The 21,150-nt window shown below is 38.8% G+C and overlaps 3 protein-coding genes across 5 annotated transcripts in view; 2 read left to right on the top strand and 1 right to left on the bottom strand.

The window, feature by feature from the left end:
* The window catches only part of dars1 (aspartyl-tRNA synthetase 1), a 35,146-nt gene extending 29,790 nt beyond the window's left edge, over window positions 1-5,356 (top strand). For both annotated transcript variants that reach the window (XM_037109044.1, XM_037109045.1), the window contains 6 exons: window positions 1,123-1,269; window positions 1,613-1,655; window positions 2,523-2,603; window positions 3,180-3,291; window positions 3,499-3,570; window positions 4,752-5,356. In XM_037109044.1, coding sequence (XP_036964939.1) covers window positions 1,123-1,269; window positions 1,613-1,655; window positions 2,523-2,603; window positions 3,180-3,291; window positions 3,499-3,570; window positions 4,752-4,843 — 547 coding nt within the window. In that variant the 3' untranslated portion in view covers window positions 4,844-5,356. The remainder of the gene's footprint in view (window positions 1-1,122; window positions 1,270-1,612; window positions 1,656-2,522; window positions 2,604-3,179; window positions 3,292-3,498; window positions 3,571-4,751) is intronic.
* On the bottom strand, window positions 5,012-11,470 carry LOC119025472 (protein lifeguard 3-like). Of its 2 annotated transcripts, none has more exons than XM_037109048.1 (13): window positions 11,414-11,470; window positions 10,552-10,641; window positions 9,402-9,691; window positions 9,239-9,306; window positions 9,054-9,118; window positions 8,891-8,944; window positions 8,692-8,742; window positions 8,523-8,562; window positions 8,359-8,396; window positions 7,500-7,587; window positions 7,051-7,146; window positions 6,863-6,916; window positions 5,012-5,946 (listed from the first exon to the last, which is right to left on the bottom strand). In XM_037109048.1, exons 3-13 carry the CDS (start codon window positions 9,673-9,675, stop codon window positions 5,797-5,799), a joined length of 978 nt encoding a protein of 325 aa, XP_036964943.1. In that variant the 5' UTR covers window positions 9,676-9,691; window positions 10,552-10,641; window positions 11,414-11,470; the 3' UTR covers window positions 5,012-5,796. The 2 variants fall into 2 exon arrangements, with proteins under 2 accessions (XP_036964943.1, XP_036964942.1); XM_037109047.1 differs by having other exon boundaries at window positions 11,238-11,461.
* Window positions 11,471-11,499: 29 nt separating this feature from the next.
* Window positions 11,500-19,848, top strand: pnkd (PNKD metallo-beta-lactamase domain containing). Its single transcript, XM_037109046.1, has 9 exons — window positions 11,500-11,675; window positions 12,212-12,327; window positions 13,772-13,884; window positions 14,156-14,214; window positions 14,418-14,510; window positions 15,051-15,214; window positions 16,013-16,099; window positions 16,316-16,431; window positions 17,623-19,848. The coding sequence occupies exons 1-9, from the start codon at window positions 11,518-11,520 to the stop codon at window positions 17,794-17,796; spliced, it is 1,080 nt and encodes a 359-aa protein (XP_036964941.1). The 5' UTR covers window positions 11,500-11,517; the 3' UTR covers window positions 17,797-19,848.
* The last annotated feature ends 1,302 nt before the right edge of the window (window positions 19,849-21,150 follow it).

Below are 21,150 nucleotides of genomic sequence, written 5' to 3'. Positions count from 1 at the left end.
AAAGGTCAGTAGTCACAAGTTGAAAACAAACAACGGGCATCAAGTTCCTCTTTCTCACCACGGTCTGACTGATGGGCTTTTGTTCTCATGACTCTCCAGACTGTCCTCCCATGACGTCAATCATTTTGCATGTGCGTTTGAGTTCACTTCAGGCAAAGATGACTTTGCTTTTAGTAGACATATGTTTGTTCTCTCTTGTTGCCTCTAAGTTACATATTGTTGGAGGTCTTTCCCAGTATCACCTTCTTTGTGGTGTTGTTTCTGATTGTGAAATAGTAAGCATTTTCCCTGTTTATAATGATTCAAATAAACTTTATCTACTTTAGTTCTGACTTCCTTCGCAATAAAAAAGCACATTTAGAGGAAAAGCTACATGTTGTTTCCAAAGATTTCGATCTGAATAGCAGATCACCACATGTTCAACAATTTATCTTTCTTCTTTGCACACAGCTGTTTTCAGGAGATGTGTGAAATAACATATCTGTGGTTAAGTAAGATTGATAACTGTAATGTGACGATGGTGAAAGAGAAAACTTTGTTTTTTTCGTGCCATTTTAGCCTCCAGCTAACATATTTGCATGTGTGAAGTTAGTAATTTTGTTGAGAAAGCTGAAGTTTCAGCATGCCCTATTATCTTATGATATCATTGGGCATTAAGTTAAATTGCATGGAAATAGCCAATCTTCTGATGGGCTTGGCTGCTTGTGTAGGTCAAATAGAGTCATCAATATTAAAGTGGACTGTTTCATAAACAGCTAGTAGGTCCTTGTAGTACAGTATCAGGTTTTATCTTTTCACAGTTATCAATAAATTCTTCCATTAGGTGTTTTTCACCACGTCTACTAGCTCTGCTTCGTTCTGTTTATAATAACAGAGCATGAGAGCCAGAAGAGATGATGCCTGAAATTCAAATATGGTGCAAAACTGTAAGAAACTGTTTCAATACTAAAATGTTCTCCTGCAGTTTACTGACCAGTGTGTGGCTTTGACCCCGGTCAGGTTGACTACCAAAGGCACAATAATCTGGCACTTGACTCGGTGTGGGTAGGAATCCTGAACCCTGCCTAGTTGGTTTTAATGAGTGTGTGTTTGTGTGTTTGTGTGTGTGTTTCTCTGCATCAGCTTCCAGACAGAGATCCAGACGGTGAACAAGCAGTTCCCCAGCGAGCCTTTCAAATTCCTGGAGCCCACTCTGAGGCTGGAGTACACCGAGGGCGTGGCCATGCTGCGCGAGGCCGGGGTGGAGATGGGTGACGAGGACGACCTCAGGTCAGAGCACACCGCACGCACTGCCTCTCACATCCCACTCACTCTGTCAGCATTTATTTCTCCTTTTATCAAACTAAATCATCTGATGCAAGTTCAGAGAGAGGAAGTGAAACATCAGCAGACTTTTGATGGTCACATAATACTTTTGTTTGTACTGTTCCTTTTAACTATATACAGCACAGTTTGGAAATGCAAAGAAGTAGTTTTTGGTCCGGCTGTTTGTGTAATTGTGTAAAACCACTGGAAGAGAATTAAATATATAATATAATAATATAAACAAACACTGTGACAGTAATATAAAGTTGTAAGTCTTTAAGGGAATACCTTCTTGTTTTTTCTGTAGCACCCCCAATGAAAAACTGCTTGGCCGTCTTGTCAAGGAGAAGGTACGTTCAACTGTGTTTCATTAATTAAAAGCTCCTGTGTGGAGGGTTTAGGGGACTCTATCAACAGAACTGAAGTCAGGGTTTCCTAAAGGTGCTGGAAATCCTTGATAAGGCTTGAATATAAGTGTGTGTGTGTGTGTGTGTGTGTGTGTGTGTGTGTGTTTTTGTTAGGCGACGAAAAGGGTTTGGATTTTAAAATTCTAACGGCATTACTTTCATTGTAAACTGCTATCTGACGAAAAAGTTTGCTTTTGTACAAAGGATTTGAATCATTGAGTTTGTCAGACACGTGTTTATAACGCAGGATATTGCAAGACTTCTTGCATGCTAAGGACCTGGAAAACTTCAAAATGTGCATAAATTGCTGGTGGTGGGACAAGTGTGAGAACCTCGTGAAATAAAATAAAGATAATAAGGATTTCATCAGTTTATTATCACCTTGAACTAAGAATCTGTGACAACAGTGCCTAAGAATGAGCCTTTTTAGGTGACTGTTAAAAATTGTCACATGCAAATTTTAAAGTAATTAAACAGCCGTTGCATGATGGGCTGCAGCATTTAAATCAGCACTTATCAGCGATCAGCCTTCATCAGAGTGCTCCAAAAATTCAAAGTCTTCAAATTGTTAAATGATAACACCTGAGCCACAGTGAGCAACTTCAGATTTTGACACTTGGAGCGTTTCTAGGTGTAGTTAAAATGCTAAAGGCGACAGTTCATTTACAACTTCTCAGAGCCTTCATTATCACTGCATATAATAAAAAAAAACAACTTCTGAGCAGTGTTGCCGAAGATAGAAACATCATTAGTCTCTTTTTTAAAAAAGACAATTGACTGATCTGCATCTACTTTTGTTGTCTTCCTCAGTATGATACTGACTTCTATGTGCTGGATAAGTACCCACTGGCTGTTAGACCCTTCTACACCATGCCGGATCCAAACGACCTCGTAAGTCTCTCTCGTTAACTCATACACACACGCTACATAGTAATAAATGCGCTGTAACAAATGTTATGTAAATGTTTGCAAATGAGTTCTGTGGTTGACCTCGGGTTAAACCTGCGCTGAGGCCAGAGAGCAGCTGTCCGTGAGCCAAAAACTCTTCAGCCTTCTGTCCTTTGCTGGATTGACTGGCTGATAAACGCCACGAAGGATTTTGTTAATTTAGGAAGTATTAACACCATCTTTATAGCATCATCAGCAGGGTCGCAGGAAAGCCACCATGCTGCTAATTTGTGAGGAGGGGTTGAGAATCTTGTCTGCATGACAAACTCATTATTTGGCTGCTTTTACCAAATGAGGACACATTCAGCTCAGCTGTTTAATACTTTTGCCACGCCATACCATGTTTTGGGCTGTATCTTGAGTTTTTGCAGTCCCGTGTTGATCCAGAATGTTGTACTGTCAACTTGTTGTCCTTCTTTTAACTTTTATAACTTTATCCTTTTGCCTTTAGGTGTTGTCGGCAGGATTCTTGACCTCACAAGTGAATTCTTTTTTTTTCTTTTTTTTCCTATCGTCTAGAAATACTCCAACTCATATGACATGTTCATGAGGGGTGAGGAGATCCTGTCTGGTGCTCAGAGAATCCACGACGCTCAGCTGCTGACCGACCGGGCCACCCATCACCAGATCGGTAAGAGTATAGAGTGAACACACAGTAAGCTATGTTAAATTGGTATTGGTATCATGCATTTAATGATATCTTGCTCCCTCTGTTGGTGACTATTTGGAATTACGACACCAGGAAATGTGTTCAGTCGGTGGTTTGTGTATGTTGCTGAAAGGAAGCATAAAGGCACAAGTTTTTCGCAGCTGAACATATTTGTTTTTTATTCTTCAGACCTGGAGAAGATCAAGTCGTACATCGACTCCTTCCGGTATGGAGCTCCCCCACATGCCGGTGGAGGCATTGGTAAGAAGCCTACAGCAGACTTGTTTTGTTTTAATGACCAGAGTAAACTGTTTTAAAAGGGGAACATCCCATAATAATGTATGTGAAAGGGTAAGTACAAGGGCTGGAAATCCTCAATTAGTTTAATCTGGTATTTTCAAGGTGCTTGGATTTTGGATAAACTAAATAAATTCTAACTGCATTTCTTTCATATATGTTTTATTTTGACTCTATTAACAGACATATGACACATTTTGTAAAACAAAAGTTTTTTGTTTCTTTCACCCATCTGTTGAATGTCGGGATGTTAATGATTAATCAGGAATCGAGTAATCGATTAATGTTAAGAGTGTAACTGAGAGTCAGAGATGGGCAGAAATAACAAAAAACAATCTTGTTAGAAATTACAAATACTTACTTGTCATATATATCGAAATACTGGTCTTAGAACACATATTTATTTAAAATACAAGTAGTTTACCATTTTAAAAAATACAAAAAGACTTTTCCCCTAACCCTAAAAGCCATTTAATAGGCTAAACATTGGTTGGATTTGTCAGGTTTTGTTTTATAATGACAGACAGAAACTCCGCACTTAGTCATTATTTTGCTTTATTCAGTTGATCGTTCAAGGAACTTGGTCTTTACTTTATGAGTTTATTTTACTCACAATGTCGCTAAAAAATCTTTATCATCATAGTAATAATATTTTTTTATATTGTATCATTTTCCTCTCCTACTATTTTACAGTGTATGTATCTGTTTATTCATATAACAAGCTCAGACCAATAATAAAATATATCACAATTATATTGTTACTACTGACTAATGACTCCTGCTGCAGCCTGCTCTGACTTTGCATCGAACACAGATCATGTCTGTGGTTTCAACAGTTTCCTAATGAAAAACTAACTAACCCTAATTATTAACCAATAATAGTATGTTAAGGCAGCCAACTAAAAAATATGCATGAAGTTGAATCCCTAGTAAAATGCTATCACATGATATGGGGTGTTTAAAGCACAGTAACAATTGATTTAATGTGATGAAGTGAACTCGTCATTTTGATCATTTACCACAGGTGTAAGTAGCTGGTAAAGCTTTAAATATGCCTGGTGTGAATATGTTTCCAGATGTTTTATAGGTTTTTAATTGCAAACATAAAGATCTGTTGATTGACTTTGATTTATCGTCCCTCACAGGCCTGGAGAGAGTCTGCATGCTGTACCTGGGCCTCCATAACGTGCGTCAGACCTCCATGTTCCCACGTGACCCCAAGCGCCTGACACCTTGAACCCTCAGCCTACACGGACAAACCCAGTCATCACTGGATTAACACACAGATTTTGGTGATGGGGAATAATACTAATCCACAATCCAGAGGAAGGGAGAAGGGTAGAGGAACTAGTGCCACCCTGTGACTCTTAACGTGCCACTTTGATTAACCAATAAGACAAGCGAATGCAAGGTAGTAGGGTGTACTTTATTGATTGGTGTACGTAGTTGTCTTACAGCAACAAATAAGAAACACATGAAAGAGAAAGAGGAGTTGGCCAGCGGTGTGAGGAAGTTGCTGTAAAACTGCAGAGACTTAATCCATCATTTAATTGACAAGTCAGTGTTTGTCTAAGTTCTTTTCTATGGAGATGTTATAAAACTACCTTAATACAGTTCTGAGTCGCTCCTTATACCAGCACTGACTAAGGACTAATGGTTGCTGTCTATAACTGTAACTCCAGGTGTTTTGTATGTCATTAGGGGACTAAAGACAAATAATTAAAAAAAAAAAAAAAAATCCAAAACAGTATACTTGGTCTCCATGTTTGAATGAATTGTGTGTCTGTTACTGATAACATTTGATAGAAGTAATCATTCACAGCGTTCTAACCCTCTAATGGATACATAAAGCACGCATGAGTTACTAAAATATTACTTGCTGAAACAAAAAAACAAAATATTACATAACTTTACAAAGGGCAACGCTTTAGTTTCTGTCATCATTCACAGTTGTTCTAACTTTATTCACTGCCCTGCCTCAATCTAGTGCAAGAATAAATCAAAGTGCTCAAGTGTTACTGATGTAAAAAATAAACTTATATATGGTTAAATGAACCATCGAGTTGTTCCACCACCAGCTAGCAATGTTGGAATTGACACACGTGTGCATGTAGCATTATCTTTCATGTAACAAAAAAAAAAACAACAACATGAAAGTACAAACTCGTAGCTGTGTGTTAACCAGGGGGCTTATTCATTAGCAGCTCCACTGATTTGAAGGATGAAGAGGAAGATGTGAACAATGTCTATGTAGAGGGAGAGTGCTCCGTAGACGTACTCCTCCGGGCTGATGGCCAACTCCCGATTGCCAATAAGAAGCTGGGTGTTGTATACTAAAAACTAAAGCACAGAGCAAAGTGAGGTTGTCAGAAACAGAAGGAACATGGTCTGCTTTAATTGGCTTTTGTGTGAAGATGATCATCATCAACATCTAGACCAAATAAAATGCCTATCAGCATTAAAGGAACAGTTCACCGTGAAATTAAAATTGACAAGTAATTTGGTCCCCAAAATGTGTGGATGGAAAGTCAGGTGAAGTTTCATATCCCATAAAACATGCAATGTCTCATTCTCCTAAACAACTGAGGTAGATGGGGACTTCTTTTAAAGGTGCTCTAAGTAGTTTGGGAAAGAAGAGTAAAATAAAACTTTCTTCCTTCTGTGAAATGTTTTGTGGACTATAAAACTTCACCTGATTTTCCAGCCTGCATGAGGTTGAGTAAATAATGATGAAACTTTAATGTTTTGGTGAACTTATCCTTAAGTTTTTACATATTTTACTGGATAAGTCACAATAGTGGCCTTCTAGCATTACTAGTCTGAGGATCACCAAAAGTTAGTCAAGATGCATCGCCTGGAAACAATGGGTATCTACAAAATGTCACAGCAGTCAAACAGTTCATTAAGTAATTGGTCCAAATATTCGGACCATCCATAGAGCTGTGCACAAATATCATAATTTAATAGTAAATTATACATAGTGAAATGTACAATTTGTGTTCAGTATCCCCAGAGAAGGAACCCTCTCCATGCCGAACACTCTGGATACATTTATTGATAGATTACTGGTTTGCACCAACATCAAGGCAAACCTGATGGATTTTGACGCTTCAGAATTGGCTAATTGTGTTATTAGGTCTTGTGAACAAATGTTGTGTATTTTGGGAAGTAAGGATCATTATGCCCATGATTATTTGACAACAACCTTGGAATACCAAGCTCACGCACTCCTCTTATCCCAGGTTAGTAGACTCACCAGAGTGTAAACGATGGCTCCAATTGCAGCGTAGAGCATATGCAGCCAGGGGACCTGTAGATTGACAAAAGAGAGGCCTCTGAGTGTGAACTCAGTCGAACAGATATACCCTACTGAGCTGCTACTCCTCGCACAGAGAAACGCCAGCAGAGAGCATAAATTAAAGAATTTGAGTGATCTGTCCTCACATATTGGAAGGAGAGCACGATGGCCGTTACAATCCCAACGATCATGAGTAAAACAGCAGCAATACAGAGAAATCCCCCGCAGGAGGTGAAGTCCACCTGTGATGAGAAACAAGTCATTAACAGGATGAAAGTGAAGTCGGTATGCTATAAGCCACATGAAAGCAGTGGAGATCATTTTAAAGTGGATCAGAATTAGGTTAAAATAAAAAAAAAAATTAAATTGAGGATGGATGTGACCAAAAAAAATGTAACCAGTTCATCTCCAGTTGCGTCAGACACGTTGGATTCACATCTTCTCTCAAAATGTCATAAATATTTAAAAGAACTCAGTGCCCCATTGTAATGTGAGACAAAGGCGTTCTTTTACACACTGACAACAAAGACATCCTCTGACAAGCCACGGGCTGCTGAGCTACAGAGAGACGCACTCCACGTCTCCATCCATCTACCTTGGTTTGGAAGCAGAAGACTGTGACAGCTACACACACTACCCCAGTTATTCCCATGGCGATGAAGATTGCTTTTGTTTCATAATAGCTGTAAAAGAGACAGACATGGTGATTAAGATGACAAAAAACACATAAATTACCACAGGGTGTAATACACCATTAGCAAAATGTGCTGTGTGTTTGTGTGGCGTCGGGGCCGTCACAATATCAAATCTTCACTATGCAACTGCCATGGCCTCAAGACTTCAAGACAATGACATTATCATGAAATAAGACAATTTAATGCAATCAGTCAAAATTATCTTTAAAGGGGCATTATGTCGTTTTAGAGAAGAAACATTAACTTAGAAATGTAATATCTACAATATCAATGAGGTAATAATACAAACTCATAAATATGTATTTTTTCCATAACTGAATAAACCAAAAGAAGTAAGGTCCCCAGAACACTGTTGGAAGCTAGAAAGGTGGCAGGGTCCGCCACATTTGAACAAAGTAACACAGAAAGAAATTATGTTGTCCTTTAAGGTCAGTTTGTTTATTTAGTTTATTGAGGCATGAAAACAAAGAGAGTTTGTTTATTTATTGGAGTAAAAAACAGTAATGTTGAGCTACTTTATCTACTTTTGGATCGTTTAATCTATAAGATCAGCACATGATTACATTTCCTCTGAGAACAGCTAGTTTATTCAGTTATGAATGAGTTTGTATTATTACCTCATCCAAGATTATGACTACATAGTGATCCTTTAACAGGATGTCAATATTTTATTTTTAAATGTCACGATAATATTTTGCATGTCGCGACGCTCCTTGTATTTGTGGTGTGTTGCCAAACCCTGAGCCAAAAAACACAAACCTCGAAATTGTTCCACACATGTAAGACAAGGCGAGAGTCTGCAAGATAGCAAAAAACACTGTGTCATAAATAAGCGTATTTGGACTCATGTTCTTAATTCTGCCATATGGATCTGGTGCTCCATTACCCACATTGGCTTCACGCCCAGCAATAACAATACTTACAAATACTCCCAGCAGCACGAGATTCCATGGGAAGCGCCTCCTGAACACAAATTGTGATGAATATTTAAAATGTAAACAAACAGCTTATGAATATTTAAATGACACATAACATTAAATGTGGTGAAACTACTCTCTAACTTGGTCGCAGGGGCCGAGGGGCCACCCTCACCTCGGCTCTTTGCAGCAGACGAGAATGCAGTAAACCACAAAATAAACCGCGCTATGGAGAGATAAGTCACGAATAATCGTTAATGTATATAACAAAGCTATCATTCTTATAGTTGATTATGCTGATTTGCTCTTTATATGTTCTATTTATTAATCTAATTGCACTACAAATATGCTATTGTTTCTAGAGTGTGACTCACAAAGATGCCCAGTAGATGCCAGGGTATCTGATGACAAACAGCCTCACTGGGTCACTATGAAAGCACAGACACAAGGGATCACTTCAGGAGCGGACGCTTTCTCGCCCTCGATCGGGTACATGAAGCAGAGGGATGAAATATTAGACTGGAATGATGAACTTACACAAATGTAAAGACGGCAACAACTGAAAAGGTGACGGCAAGCTGCATGGCTAAAATTAAGTAAACCTGCCCACAAACACAAAAGCGAGAAAAAAGAAAAAAAGATTTCAGTGGCTTTAGATGGTATTCACAGTCATTAGCACTCTGAACAGGAAAAAAAGAAAAACACACAATCGGAAGCCTAACCTTTCTAATGAAGGCATGCCGGATGGATGTGCTCTCCCACTGGGTGCTTAGAAAATCCTCCATCTCTCCTGCAGAAACAAGAAGAGCAAAGTGGTCGTTTTACTCTTACCTAACCGGAATATAATTCAGGATATGGTGAAATGAATCCCTGTCTCCTCAGAACCTGGGTTGTTTGCAGGCACTCCGGCAGACAGAGTTGGTATTGTGGTCGGCAGCCCTGTCGGAGAGAAGCCAGGGGCTGCCCACATCCCAGCACGCGGGTAGACACCCTCCTGGCCCCAGTAGCCAGGTGGGCCGGGGCACATGCCAGGACTCGGGGTGTAAGATGGAGGTGGCGGAAGAGGGGAGCCATGTTGTGGCTGGTGGGGATAGTTTCCATACTTGGGATGGTGCAGAGCTTCCTCATACGGTGGGGGATTATCAATTTTAGACGTCATGCTCTTGGCGGACCACCTTGAAGAGAAGATACGTGGTGAGCAGCTACGTTAGACACTTTGTGCTCACTACATATATAAAAGTAGTGCATTTTTTAATTGTATTTTTATTTCTTTATTTCGACAATCGAAAATACTTAAAATCAGATACTTTTGCTCAAGGACTATTTGTATGGGTGACTTTCACTTTTATCGAGGTAGCCTAATATTTTAACATGATATCTTTATTTTAACAGAATTATTAATTTTAGGTCAAGCCAAAAAGAGACAGGACTGAGAAGCAGAAACAAGAAGACCAAAAAAATGCAAGACACAAAATGTCACCATGAATCAATACAAAAATGAAATTAAAAGTAAATTACAAAAGGCTACATGACATAAAAGCAGCTAAATACAAATGTAAAATAGCACTAGAAAGAAGACATCACATAAGAGGAATTACATACAGATAAAATGGAATGATAGAAAGAATAAAAGTGTAGAAAGGCTAAAAAGTGTGAACACTTATTACATAACCACCAATTATGTCTGCTTAGTATGTTACAAATGGTTATCTGAGTCATTATTATGTGTCTTACATACCTTATGCATCTTTCCATTGCCTCAATATGAATAAATAAAATGTTTTTATATTTTGGAACAAAAACTATAACAATTAAAAGCCACCATGTAACAATGGCAACGATATCAAGTTCTGTCTTCACTGTCTGCTGCAAGTAATTATGTCCATGTACTTGTTGCAAATAGGACACCGTATAAAATAACCTCATCGTACTAGAAACTTCTATGAGAATAATGGCACAAATGAGACCCTAGACGCTCATTATAGTCTACACAAGCAAACATGATCAAGAAAACAAAAGAAGAAATGTCACATACCTGGTGGCTTCAGCCTAAGATAGCCCTGTGTCCTTCAGTCCTCTCTCTCCTTGGGGGTTTGCGGACTTGCACCAGGGGAGGATGTCATCTCTGTAACAGGATATGTTCAGTGAAACTCACACTGGCACTGTCTTAGAGAGCATGGAGACTCCACTTCTTTAAGCTCATATTTAAAATTATATAAATAAGATTTCAAAAAACAAAACAAAAAAAAACAGGCTTGTGTGAACCTTTGTCCTACAAACATTAATTAGATAGTAGGTTAACACTGCTTCCAAGATGAGTTATTTTCTTTTTTTGAGCAGCTATCTGACAATATGTTTTGTTTTTTGTTTTTTCAAAGGCCTGTAATATGTTTCCTTTAAGCTGACCCACAGCCCTCTGTGTGTTCTCTCATTTTGAGCCTCAGTCTAATATTATTCAATGTCCCACCAGGAACGCTGGGCGTCGCTAAATTATTCACAAGTCGACCGAACACAGGCCCGAATCCAATACTGACGCCATATACAAATAATTAATTGAGGCCTGATTCATTTGTAAGGATGGAGTGGATATTATTGGACTAGATCCTCAAAAATATAACTTTTAAATACGACTGATTTTTTGCAGCCTTGAAATTAACTTTGAATGAGAATAAATTCGATCTTAAGATAATGTCTCAAACCGCACGAAATTACAATAGGCACCTGAAAAACGTCCATTTTTCCCCCGTTAAAGTTTCTGGTCATTAGGTACAGGTGGACTTGTTTTTAACACATAAGAGTTACGTTTCTTTAAGCACAATCTCAGTGTTCACAAAAAAAATCTCAACAACCACACTTTAAATAATTGATTATAACCATATAATTATTCTATGACATACGTGATAAAAACAAAATTAGCACTCATTTGTCATTTTAATATCCCTCCTCTCTTCCGGGTTTGACGTAACATGTAATACGTCATTACGTTCTGCTCAGAGAGGCTATGGCGCTTCCTGACTGGATGTTAACGCTAGGTGCCACCGCATCCTTTTTGTCTTTCGTATATTTATGTGTTCGCTACAGACGGACAGGACAAGCGTTTGGGGGCAGATTTCTGAGTAAGATAATGGCCCGCACGGAGAAGCCGTTGTTCCGAATCGCGTGAGTATAAAATGGCCTGCCGTGATTAAAAATGATGTTGTGGTCAGCGCGGCGATTCTTGTTAGCGTAGCTTAGCAACAGCTAGCCAGTGCGGCCGTCCTCACCAAACTGCAGTCAAATATGTCATAAATTGCAGTTGTTTTGCTAGTCTCCAAACGTACTGCCCCCGAAGCTGTAGTCATGAGCTTTCCCCTAACTCCTAAAAGCCACTGCTCTATTCGGCGTACACGCAAACTAGAAATGTCAGCTCATTTGTTTATTTTTGGAGTGTATGTTGTTGTGACATGTAAAGCAACTAATTGTAGATGTTGAAACTGTTTGGTAGTTAGTTCAGCACGGTGAAACATTTTTGCATAATCTAAAAATGGCTCCACACGCTCTGCTCTTTGGCGGTATTTTAACTAATGTTGCCACTAAGTATTTTTTATATTTCACTTGAGTAGGCGTGACCCGCCAGTCTTTTGAAAGATGGTGACTATAGTGTGGGGTTAGCACTATCAGACCAGTGTGTCCGAGCCTTTTGAACTATTCCCCAGGTACACTCTGTACACAAGGACCAGGCTCGGCTACATGTACTACAAGAGGCAGATGAGGAAAGCCCGGGAACATTACCCTGCTGGCCACTCCACAGCTCAGCCCATGGAGATCAATGGTACGTCTGGATTTTTACATTTGACTGTCTGCAAACAGTGGTGCAACATGTAATTTGGTTATTGTGGTAAATACTGAGTGCCATCCACAAAAACAAAAAGGCCCTGTTGGTTGGGCTGATCAGTGCATGCTGTTGCATGTTCTGCAGGATGTGTAAATGCTATAATTTTAAGACATCAGGTTCAGGTTACTGTAATTGAAGCCATGGGTGGTTTGCATTTGAAGATGAGACATCCATGTCGACGCTGCCAATAGAAAAACATGATAAAAGTACCCCTGGCTCCATCAATCAAGACCTAACAAAGAAAACACAATTTTAAAAAACAAAGAATTAAAATGAACAGCCACAAGAGTACAAAAAGATTGCTTTTTGGTTGCTGTCAGACAGCCTTTGAAGATGTGTTGATCATAATCCACTGACAGCAGTCTTTGTCTAAATCAAAGTGTCTGATCTCGTGCTAACCATATTCCCTTCTTGCGCTCAGACTGATATTATTAGATTGGAAGCAAACACCAGCTCCAACTTTTTCTGCCCTCGTGAAAAACGTTAGGCACCACCAGCATTTGGGGAAAAAATGTAATCCTGATTGTGAAAGTGTGAAGACACATTTTGTCAGCTCTAGTAACTCTTGTCTCAGTACCACTTAAGTGTTGTCTGTATTGGGTCTGAGTTTACAATAATTAATTGTATTACGTAATAGTTGACAATGTACGATGAACATACCTGTAAAAGGATTTCTGAAATCAATTAAATAATACATTGTTTTATTTATTTTGTAATATATATTTTTATTTATTTAACTTTTGGCATTTTCAATTTGTATACTATTTTCAGATCAAAGGTGCACTATGTAGGTTTGGGGAAGACATTTTAGTCAAAAGAGAAAGCCTGACATTTTCATGACTCAATAAACAAAGCCACCTTAAAGGACAACACAGTTTCATACCTTTTCTTATGTTGATTATATATGGCGGACCCTGCCACCTCTCTTGCTTCAAAAAGTGTCTCTGAGAATAGCTTGTTTATTCAGTATTCAGTTGTTCAGAATCTGTTTTGTCTCCTCAATAGTATTGTAAATATTAAAAGAGTTTTGATTTCTTATCCAAATCTACATAGACACCTTTCAAGGACAAGTACTAAACCCCACTAAAAGGAGTTTCAGGAAAAAAAAAAAAGATGAAATGAGGTGAAATTCTATTTTTAAACCAAACAAATGCGTTTAAAAAAGTGTTTCCTCTAATGCATCTTTGCAAATGTTACAATGACTCATTCATCTGAGTTAGCTGCAGGAACAAAGATCTTTTTATACCCCTTTGTTCAACACCTTGGGTCTGTAAACATCATTATTATTTGTATATCTCAATACTGCATGTCTTCTTGTACTACTCTAAATGAAAAGGTTAAAAAATCAGTTACTTATTCATGACTCTTTCTCTGCCCACAGGTATCAAAATAATTCCCATCTCAGTTCTGTCTGACAACTACAGCTATCTTGTAATAGACACAGCCTCCAGTGTTGCAGTTGTTGTAGACCCTGCAGACCCGCAAACAGTTCAGGTAAATGCCTCCTCTGTCAGTTGTGTGTATAATATCTAGAAATCACTGAAAGGCCTTCTTTTTGTTCTGTTCACTACAGCTTAAGCTATTGATTTTCAATAGCTGTGATTGTAGTGAATGAGCTTGTTTTTGTAAATGCATTCTCAGCAGCATCCATTACAAGCACACAAGTAAAATGACTAATGCAGCTCAATGGGTTGTTGAAGAAAATGCTGCTGTGTGTTGTTTTAAATGGTGATGGAGTGTTTTAACAGCACTTGTAATATTTCAGGCAGTCCTTGAGCAAGAAGGAGTGGCGTTAGAGGCAATTCTGTGTACACATAAGCATTGGTGAGTGATTTAGTTTTATTTATTCATATTGTTTCAATGCTTGGTTGTTTTTTTATGCATAAAATTCACCATCCAGGCTTAAATTTGAAAGGGGAATTTGTTATTTAAAAAATGCTTAGTCTAGTTTGAAGGCCAAAACAAATACACAATTTTCTAACGTGTCTTCAGTACTGACCGGCCTCTGCTTTCTGTTCCATTGACAGGGATCACAGTGGGGGCAACAAAGGGTTGAAAAGGCTTCACAGCTCATGCAGAGTTTATGGAAATGCAGCTGATAACATTCCTGGCCTCACACAGTAAGTCCCGGCTCGTACAGTATAGCACACCGCTTCCCACAGAGTCAGTCCGACTGTACTGAGTTCTGTGTTGATCCCTCTGTCAGCACTCGTAGCAGCTGACTTCACAGTAAATTATCATGGTGTATATAACTGCTCCGTTATGACTGGAGGGCTTGTGGCCCAGGAATCGAGGTCATCCCAAGCTAGACCACATCCAAACTGCAGGACTGGATTGTGTTTTTCAAGATGAAGAAAACGTGTTGTTTACGATTTCTTTAGGTCGGCAGGTACATTTTAATATCAAATTTAATTTTAAGCTCTAAGTTTAGCACTTGTGAATGTCCCTCTCCCCTTATTAACTGGCTGTTCTGGAGTTACTCTTTCTGGTAGGACGGTTATATCACAGCTGATACATTGGCTACAAGTATTCAAGTTTACTTTGTTTTGATTATGTAACACACATCACACACACACACACACACACAGACACACAAACATCAAAAACTGTAAATCGCACATTCTCCTTATGGTACTTCCTTTTCTTTTCTTTGTACCCAGCCCTCTTTCCCACAAGGACTCTGTAAAGGTTGGTCGTATGCACTTTAAGGCCCTCTTCACACCCGGACACACAGTGGGCCACATGATCTACCTCCTGGATGGCCGGGCGGTCGACACCCCCTCCAGCCTCTTCTCTGGTGACCTGGTGTTCCTCTCAGGATGTGGTGAGTTATAAGAGAGTGGTATCCAGGGAAATAATCTCATAAAAATTATGGCTTGGTCTGAAAGCAAAATTTGCTTTTATGAAAAAACATGTAAAATACAGAACAACATAGATTTCAGCTTCATTTGGAGATAATGAAATAGCTTTTTGCTAATGCTAAGCTAAATAGGCATCATCATGCCCTCAGTATAGACAGTGAAAAGAAATGCCTTAACATTATGCGGAGATTAACTGCAAGGAATTTATTGACATGAAGTCTGCAAGTCTCTAATCTGTCTTAAAAACTAAAATTAAATCGTTTTTTCAAATTAAAATTCATTCAAAAATGTCTTTAATATGAATACTGGAGTTGTTATTGTTTTGTTCATTATGCAATGCCAGCATGTTTTGTGGTCTTTGTTGTACTGCAGAACAGTTAGTTGCACAATAGCATACAGTGAGCTTCACTAACCACAGCTTCCACGTGATTTAATGTTTGTAAACACCTTCATGCTACACAAACATAGAACATACATACACAGTGATTTATATACGTATGTACCAAACACATAGTGCATTTTTTTTAAATTTGAAAATCTGCGTCTGGGAAACACTAAACAGCAGCAACAAGGTGGTGATGATGATATGGTCGGCATCTTCACATTAATAGTTCAACATCTGGGAAACCCTGTACATCCACTTTGACTGTGTCTGTGTCTGGCCCTCGAAAGGCAGAATCAACAACTTCTAAAACTTGATATGCTATTTTAAAGTAAGAATTCTATGAGTTGAGCAAAACAGGTTCTTGCTATTTTTTCAGGGAGGATGTTTGAAGGCAACGCCACAACGATGCTGTCATCTCTGGATACAGTCGCCTCCTTAAGTGATGATACTCTGTTATGGCCTGGTAAGAAAGATCTTTGTAGTTGTCAGAGACAAGTACGTTAGTGTTGGTGTAATGTGGTTTCGAGTCGGCACTTTAACACACAAACTGCAGCACAAATGCACTTTTTATTTATTTATTTTTACAAACTTTTATAAAGTGTTGTAGGGGGACTGCTAGAGTGTGTTGATGTATGTGTGGGCCTGATTTTTAATTTCGTGTCCGCTGGCTATCCCTCAGGTCATGAGTATGCAGAGGACAACCTGCTGTTTGCTGCTGAGGTTGAGCCACGCAACACTGCCAGGGAAAACAAATATCAGTGGGTGCTGCAGCAGCGAGGCCAGAAGCTGTGCACGGTGAGAATGATACATCCCCATTGTTATGCCTCTGTAGCACACCATCCCAGAAAGGATTCATGTTGTCCAGCATCCAGGAAGAAAGGCTTATCACCCTCCTCCAGTGTATGTGTCGCCACTGCTCGCTCTCCTCTCGCAGCCTCGCAAGTCGAGTCACATCCCTAATACAGTTTGCAGAGGAGCAAAGGTTCACTGTTGAGAGAAGTGGCTATCCAGAATTTAGATGAGTTTTTATCTGCCATCTGTACAGCACGGCACTTTCCTACCCAAAACTCATTAAATGATCAGCTGCATTATTTTGTCTGCGTACGGCTGGTCTGATTCGTGAACATGAACACTCATTTTGGGATAAACTTTTAAGCTGATGTCTTACACATGATTAAATCCTAAGCACCTGACTTAAAATCAAGTCATTTCAGATATGACTGACTTGTTGTAGTTCTAGTCTTAAGCTTTACTTGCTGATATTTGATGGCACATCTGTGCACTGTGACTGCTTGGTGACAGGCCTTTTATATAAAAGACATTTTGACTTGTATGAAAAGCACATATGTTGATAATAACATAAACAGTGGCTCTGTTCTGTTCAATCCCCCCAGTAAGCCATGAGAGTGATTCAGCATGTTCAGTTCCAGGACTCAGAAACGGAAGCAGCTAAATGGAAGTCAGCCATCATTCATTTTATTATTTACACATGTGTCTGCTGTCAAGCAGGCTAGGATCTGGAAAACTCTTCAGTTATATTCAACTATAGTGGTTCATCTGGCCTGCTGTGATACTACCTCAGCCTTGGCTTTTTTGACAGTTCTACCATTGCCAGATATCCATTAACTACATTTGATTTTGCCTTGTGGGTTGCTCAAAGAGCTGAAATTCCTTCTAACTCTTAAAGGCATTGTTCTAGCTGCTTTTCACCTCTTCAATCCAGGGTTTGTCATCTGTACTGGAAGTAACTGTGGATAATGTTCAACTAAATGCATAATGGGAAGGTTTTGCAACAGTTTGTTTGGGGTCAGAGATGCAGAAAAACAAAGCTGTGCTGGGTTAAGATTTCAGGGACTCTCTTGTACCCACAACTCTGTTCAGCAAATAAAAGAATGCCATATGAGTCATTGTGGCCGCTAGAGAGAGACTCTTGCGCATCAATTTTGAGGAGGGCTGCTTTTTGAAATGCTTTTTTTTTCTTTTCAGAGTCCTTCCACTATTGGGGAAGAGAGGCAGTACAATCCTTTCCTGCGCAGCAACACTCCAGAGCTCCATCTGGCCCTGGGCCTCCAGCAGTTCCAGGATGAAGACTGGACTCAGTTCAGGGCTCGGGTACTGGAGGAGCTGCGAAAACGCAAAGACCTCTACAACAGGAGATAGTCCTGTTAGCTCATGAACAGTGGTTCAGCAGCAGTGATCTGCAGCAGTGGTACTGTATCAAAGGCGAAATCTTTTCATAGAGACCAGTGTTGTCAGTTTAAAGGGGCATTAAGTAATTTTTGACCTTTTATCTACCACTAGAAACATAGTCACAATGTCATTATTACACGATGCTAATTGATAAGCCTATTACCTCTCCACATACATTTGTTATTCTAATGTTGTGTTCATAGACAGGACCATGCTCATTTTCTTTTCTCTCTAACATGGAGACTTAAACAGTAACATAGGTTTGCATGAGTAGCATTCTGTTTTTATACTACAGGTAGGTAGAAGCAGATTTTGGACTGTCGTGTGTGTGTGTGTGTGTGTGTGAGAGAGAGAGACACAGGGTGGTTACAGGTTTGCACACGACATGGATAATTTAGCGTGTTAGGTACTGTGTTTTGGACTGCATAGCCTGGTGTGTTTTTCAGGCAACACATTATTTTGATAGCCTATGAGACTGGCTGTATTTGGTATGCTGGTTCCACTTTTACAGTGCTGCTGAAGAGTAATTAGCTTCTCTATGGAAGATGTGATTTTTGGAGTATTTGATATTGTTTGATGTTGTGATATTATTTTCAGCAATAAGGGTACGGTTAATTTAACAAATCACAAACACTATTTGCTGTAGGTACTCTCCTTTTAATTACAGCACAATGTATGAAAAGAAAAACGAGTTTACATGAGACTTCCATGTGAATTTTTGCTGAATCTTGGAGCCAATTTAGTTTTGATTTAAAAGAGACCAATGTGACCAGGCTACTAGCCTGTTTTGTTTTCTAGGGCTGCACGATTGATCGAAATACAGTCAAAATCGCAATATGGCTAAGTGCAATATCTGAAATGCAAGAAGCTGCAATTTCTTTCGATAAAGGTAAGATGTATGACAACACAGCTTTATAACCAAGTACTGTAGTGCTGCAAATCCCCAGATGCAAGAAAGCTTGTTCGTTCTCTACAGATCCCGACACATCATGATTTTACTTGTTTTTTGTGTGAAAATTAAAATTATGATGCAAAAAATTATCATTCCAACTAATCATGTATCATATCGCCATAATCACGATATGATTTTGTTTTTTGGATCAAGTCATGCAGCCTTGATTAGCAACAAGAATTGACTTGAATCCGACAGCCCTTCTTTGTGCCTCTCAGCAAATGATTTTGCTGAGCTTATTGCCCATGTATCGTGTTGTATTGTGTTGCACTTTGTGAACATCAGCATTTGTGAAGGATTTATTGCATTGTGATGTATGAAACATGACTGAGTGGCTGTTGAAGGGACGTTTTCTTTTGTTTTAGCCTGTAGAAATATTCATGACTGCCAACAGCTATAATGAAGATAATACAATGTGCAGGGTACTGTTGAATGGAGTAAACTGTAGCCATACACTATGAGTTCTGACTTTTGTCTGAAACATGTGATATTTAAGATGAGTGGAGAATAAATTGAAAATTTCTTTCTAATACGAGAACGCAGTGTGACCTTGACTGTTGTTCACGCTTTAAATTTTCAGAGGGAATGTTTTTATAGCCAAATTTGAAATCTATGGAAAGCAAAATTGTGCATATTTTTAATATATTAGAGGATTTGTTATACTGTGACAATACAATGGATGAGAATGATTTCAGTATAATAAACTGTCTTCTTCCCATGTGCATTTGTATATTTCAGTTGTTTTCTTTTGTATGTGTTTTGATAAAGGGCGCGTAATGCAGCCTCTGTTTAGGTGGAGATGGGCGAGAATGCAAAGAACGAAACCTTTTTAAACTTTTGAGGCGATGTGAACGCTCCTCAGATTCCTCCGCAGCTCCTACAGAGGGGCTCGTACCAAAGCACCTTGTCCCCTGGTGATTGTTGACTAAAATGTTATTCTGTTTGTTTGATGCAGATTTTTCGCATCTCATTTGCATATGTTTGAGTTATGAATACCTCCACATGGGAGACTGTTTTACTTCAGGTTACGTTTTAATGAGGAAAATATGAAAGTAAACTGCTTCATTAGAGCTGTGTATGTGTTATTTGTTGTCTTTATGAGCGTTCAAAACTGACAGCTGAGTTATTTTTCCCCACTGCTTTAAGTTGCCTCAGCTCAAATAAGAGCATAACCTACTTTATTCACATGTAGAAGATTCAGTATGAAAGGAAAAGGGTGAGCTGCACTTTCTGTCGACAAAACAGCAACAAGCCGTAGGATTGCAAATTATAGGATGGGGACGATACACTATAGGTCTGTTTTCTATAAATCACAAGAACACTAGTGGAAGTAGAGTCAGTAGTTTATTTGATATAATACAAAATAACCTTTGATGCACTTCATAAAGTCAGAAGCATTCTAACATTAGCTCAAAGGCTAACTCACAGGCTCACAATTTCTCCAATCAAATAAAAAAAACAACCAGAAACTCAATCCAAGTACACTTTGTAGTCCGCCAGTCCCTGGGTATCATTTTTCCCATTTTGTTTTATTACCATAAAAAAAAACAACAACAACAAAAAAACCTTCAGGCCTCTCCACCGAAGACATTTTGTGCATGTCACATTAGTAAAAGCACAGCTGTAAGTCATAAATCTAATTATGGCATGGCTGAGGTACATTACACTGCTTTGGGTCGGACACCTGTGTTCTCCCCCACCAAGTGAAAATGTTTACCCATTACGCCTACAGTTGCATATTTTATAAATTCAGTAATAAAGAATAAATATACGTTGGATGAAACAGCTTTATCACTTGAAGATTGAAAATAAAAGTATTACATTCAGTGCACAACTTATTGTATTAAAAAGGCATAACAACAATGCTGAAGATTGTGTTGATACAGTCAGTACACGACCTGAGTTCTGATTAAAGTATGTATTTTCCTTATAATACATTTGTCTGATATCATGGTGCCTTGTTGAACCATTAAGAGAAGAGCCATACACTTTTTGCACGTTATGCTGTCATGATGCCTATGTCCTTTGTTTCCATATTGTGACACTGTCATTGATGAAGGATAAATAAAGTTTTGAAAAAAAGGTTAATGTGAATGTTTTAAATGGTAACCGCCAATCTTACGCATCAAAGTGTGTTTACAGAGTAACTACTGCATGTGTTTAAAAAAAGTAGTGTGAAGCCTTTTGTTGCTCGAGACCAACCTGCATGTAATCTGATAAACTGCCTCCACTGAGGTCACTCAGTGGCTATTGTTGCATTGTGGGTAATGAAGGCGCTAGATTCTGAAAAGGAAGAAGAATGTGTGGCATCTAAAAGGGGATACCTCTGGTTCTGCTGTGTCGATTTTAATTATATGTTTTTAAACTGTCCA

Source organism: Acanthopagrus latus, chromosome 9, assembly GCF_904848185.1.
Source record: "Acanthopagrus latus isolate v.2019 chromosome 9, fAcaLat1.1, whole genome shotgun sequence".
NCBI lineage: Eukaryota > Metazoa > Chordata > Actinopteri > Spariformes > Sparidae > Acanthopagrus > Acanthopagrus latus.
Note: the sequence above shows the minus strand (reverse complement) of the source record. Positions and strands in the feature narration are given on the sequence as shown.